General features: G+C 38.4%; 1 protein-coding gene across 1 annotated transcript; it reads left to right on the forward strand.

The window, feature by feature from the left end:
- Nucleotides 1-1,555: 1,555 nt before the first annotated feature.
- LOC145770964 (uncharacterized) lies at nt 1,556-2,596 on the forward strand. Its single transcript, XM_082582705.1, has one exon. The coding sequence runs from the start codon at nt 1,556-1,558 to the stop codon at nt 2,594-2,596; it is 1,041 nt and encodes a 346-aa protein (XP_082438831.1).
- The last annotated feature ends 251 nt before the right edge of the window (nt 2,597-2,847 follow it).

Genomic DNA, 2,847 nt, shown 5'->3' on the forward strand with positions numbered 1-2,847 from the left:
CGATTCGCGTTTACAATGCATTGAAAAAAAGCTTCACTGGGCGGTTAAGTTTGAACGACGATTGCTCGTTTGGTAGATGAGATATAAACCTGAAACTTTTCAGGTGCATAAAGCAAAACATACTCTTTCCATTTGCAAAAGATTAATAATTTTATTGTAAAAAATAAATTGCTGAGAATCGGTACAAGTTGGTGAAGTTTAAGTTATCACAAGATAAATCTAGGACTTACTTTGTGCTTGCATTTAATTGATTCTGGTAGATATATAATCGTACTTTTCAACGATGGCAAAATTGTTAAAACCCGAGCAGAAACGAGAAAACTACAGCAAGTTTAGTAGAAGCACTATTTACCGATCACAGAAAACAAGGGGTGGCGTAAACTGAATAAGGATCGATTCGCCTTTACAATGCATTGGAAAAAAGTGTCTCCAAGCGGCTACGTTTGAAGGACGGTTGCTCGTTTTATAGGTAAGATATAAACCTGAAACTTTCCAGGTGCATAAAGCAAGACATATTCTTTTAGTTTGCAAAGATTTAATGATTTTATTGCAAAGATTAAGTTGCTGAGAATCGTTACAAGTTGGTGAAGTTTAAGTCATCACAAGGTGAAGCTACTACTTATTTTGTGCTACTGTTTAATTGATTCGTGTAGATGTATGATCGTGCTTTCCAACGATGGCAAAATTGTTAAAATCCGAGCAGAAACGTGAAAACTACAGCAAGTTTAGTGGAAGCACTATTTACCGATCACTGCAAACAGGGGGTGGCGTATACTGAATAAGGATCGATTCGCCTTTACAATGCATTGAAAAAAAGCTTCACTGGGCGGTTAAGTTTGAATGACGATTGCTCGTTTGGTAGATGAGATATAAACCTGAAACTTTTCAGGTGAATAAAGCAAGACATACTCTTTGCAGTTGCGTTAGATTGGTACTTTTGTTGTAAAAATTAAAATGCGAGCAGAAATTAGATAGCTACAACACATTTAGTTGCAAACGTTAAGTTTAATTGGGTAAAATGTTATGTCATTCTAGGTAGTTATATTCAACACTCGACGTTGGGTTAATGTTTTTATTGTAAAAACACAGTAAAATTGTCAAAAAATCAATATCCATTCCGCTTTATCACCTTCATTCCGCCACTTTTCAGCATCTTTTATTTTCACCCCCAATGTAGTAGTTGCGTCCGTTTTGTGACGTCATGTTGACCTGGGTGGCGGATTCTATACTTGCACCTCTGCATTTCAAAAATACGACAAGCATAGCCGATTTTTTGGTTGCGAGTTGCCCAGAGAAGCAAGTGTTTTGCGCGGTGCAAAACAAGAAGGAAGGTGCAGTTTGAAATACAAATTTGAGCTTTCAATTTTAAATCAACTCAACCAAACTGGAGACAGACGACCCAGAAAACAAGAAGGAGACGCCGTCTCTAAAAAGAAAACGAATGCATTCCGAAGAGGAGTACCAAACGGAAAACAACCCAGACGAAAATGGCAACAATACTACTACAGTCATATTGAAATTGAACCAGGCGGGAGAGCAAAAAAAAACATTAAAAATGTATTCGCCGATACTGATCGACCGATGTCTGCAATATCTAATAGGCGAATACAAATCCTGCTCAGCAAGACAAGATGGAGGACTTCAGATAAATGCAAACCCAAGCCAGATAGAGGTTATCCTCAAAACCAAGACACTGACGGATGGAAACACCATCAACATTCCGATCACCGCCTACGCCAAAAGACCACCTGGAGCAAGTGGAGTAATATATAATGTCCCTCTCGGCATGGAGGATGGAGATATTCTTGCGGCGCTGAAGGATGCGAACATAAGGTCGGTTAAAAGGTTTAATAAAAGAAATTCTGACTCGTCTGAACTAATTGCATCTACCACTGTATTATTAATCTTCAATAGCAAATCACTACCAGACTCAATAAAAATAGGTTACCAACGTTTTAGAGTCTCGCAATACATTCCAAAACCCTTAAGATGTTACAACTGCAATCGATTTGGACACATAGCAAAATTGTGCAGATCTAAAACCAAATGTCTCCGATGCGGTGAACAACACAGGCATGATGAATGCCCAAGTATAGCAGTAAAATGCTCAAATTGTGGTGGAAATCACGTCGCTATTTCTAAAAACTGCCCCAAGTACTTGAAAGAAAAAGCCATTCAGAAAATGAAAACCACTAAGAACCTAACATATGCTGAAGCCTGCAAGCAGCAAAGAGCTGTAAATACAGAAATGCCAAGTTATGATCTGGACTTCCCTCCTCTTGTAGCAAGCACAACTCAAACAAGCCAATTGAATAAAAATCTATCCTCTAACCAAACTAATGACGGTATAAATATAACTCCAGTCACAATGGAAAAACCCGGACCCTCTAAACCAACCAATGTAGGAGACGAGGGCGGCCACTTTATAAATAACCCGATCTTATTTCTTGCCTTTTTAGCAGAAGTGATTACCAAGACAACGTATGCTCAAAGCCAAAATAAAGAAATTGACATTTTTCAAATTATCGCCGATGCAGCAGGTTCTAGAATGGGATTTCTAACAAACTCGGACATGTTAAAATCACTAATAATTTAATGTTCCTCACAGTGTGGCAGTGGAACTGTCGGTCAATTTATAGGAAAATCCCGGAATTGAATCAACTAATAGCAAGCTCACAAACCCCACCGGATATCATTTGCTTACAAGAAACACACCTAACTCCTAAATACTCCCCTAATATCAATGGATATCATCTCTACAGAAAAGACAGACCTGCTTACTTGGGAAAAGGAGGTGGTGTCGGAATCTGCATTAAAAGAAATATCTCCTTTACAGAGTTACCCATC

This window comes from Aplidium turbinatum, chromosome 5, assembly GCF_918807975.1.
Source record: "Aplidium turbinatum chromosome 5, kaAplTurb1.1, whole genome shotgun sequence".
In the NCBI taxonomy this organism is placed as follows: domain Eukaryota; kingdom Metazoa; phylum Chordata; class Ascidiacea; order Aplousobranchia; family Polyclinidae; genus Aplidium; species Aplidium turbinatum.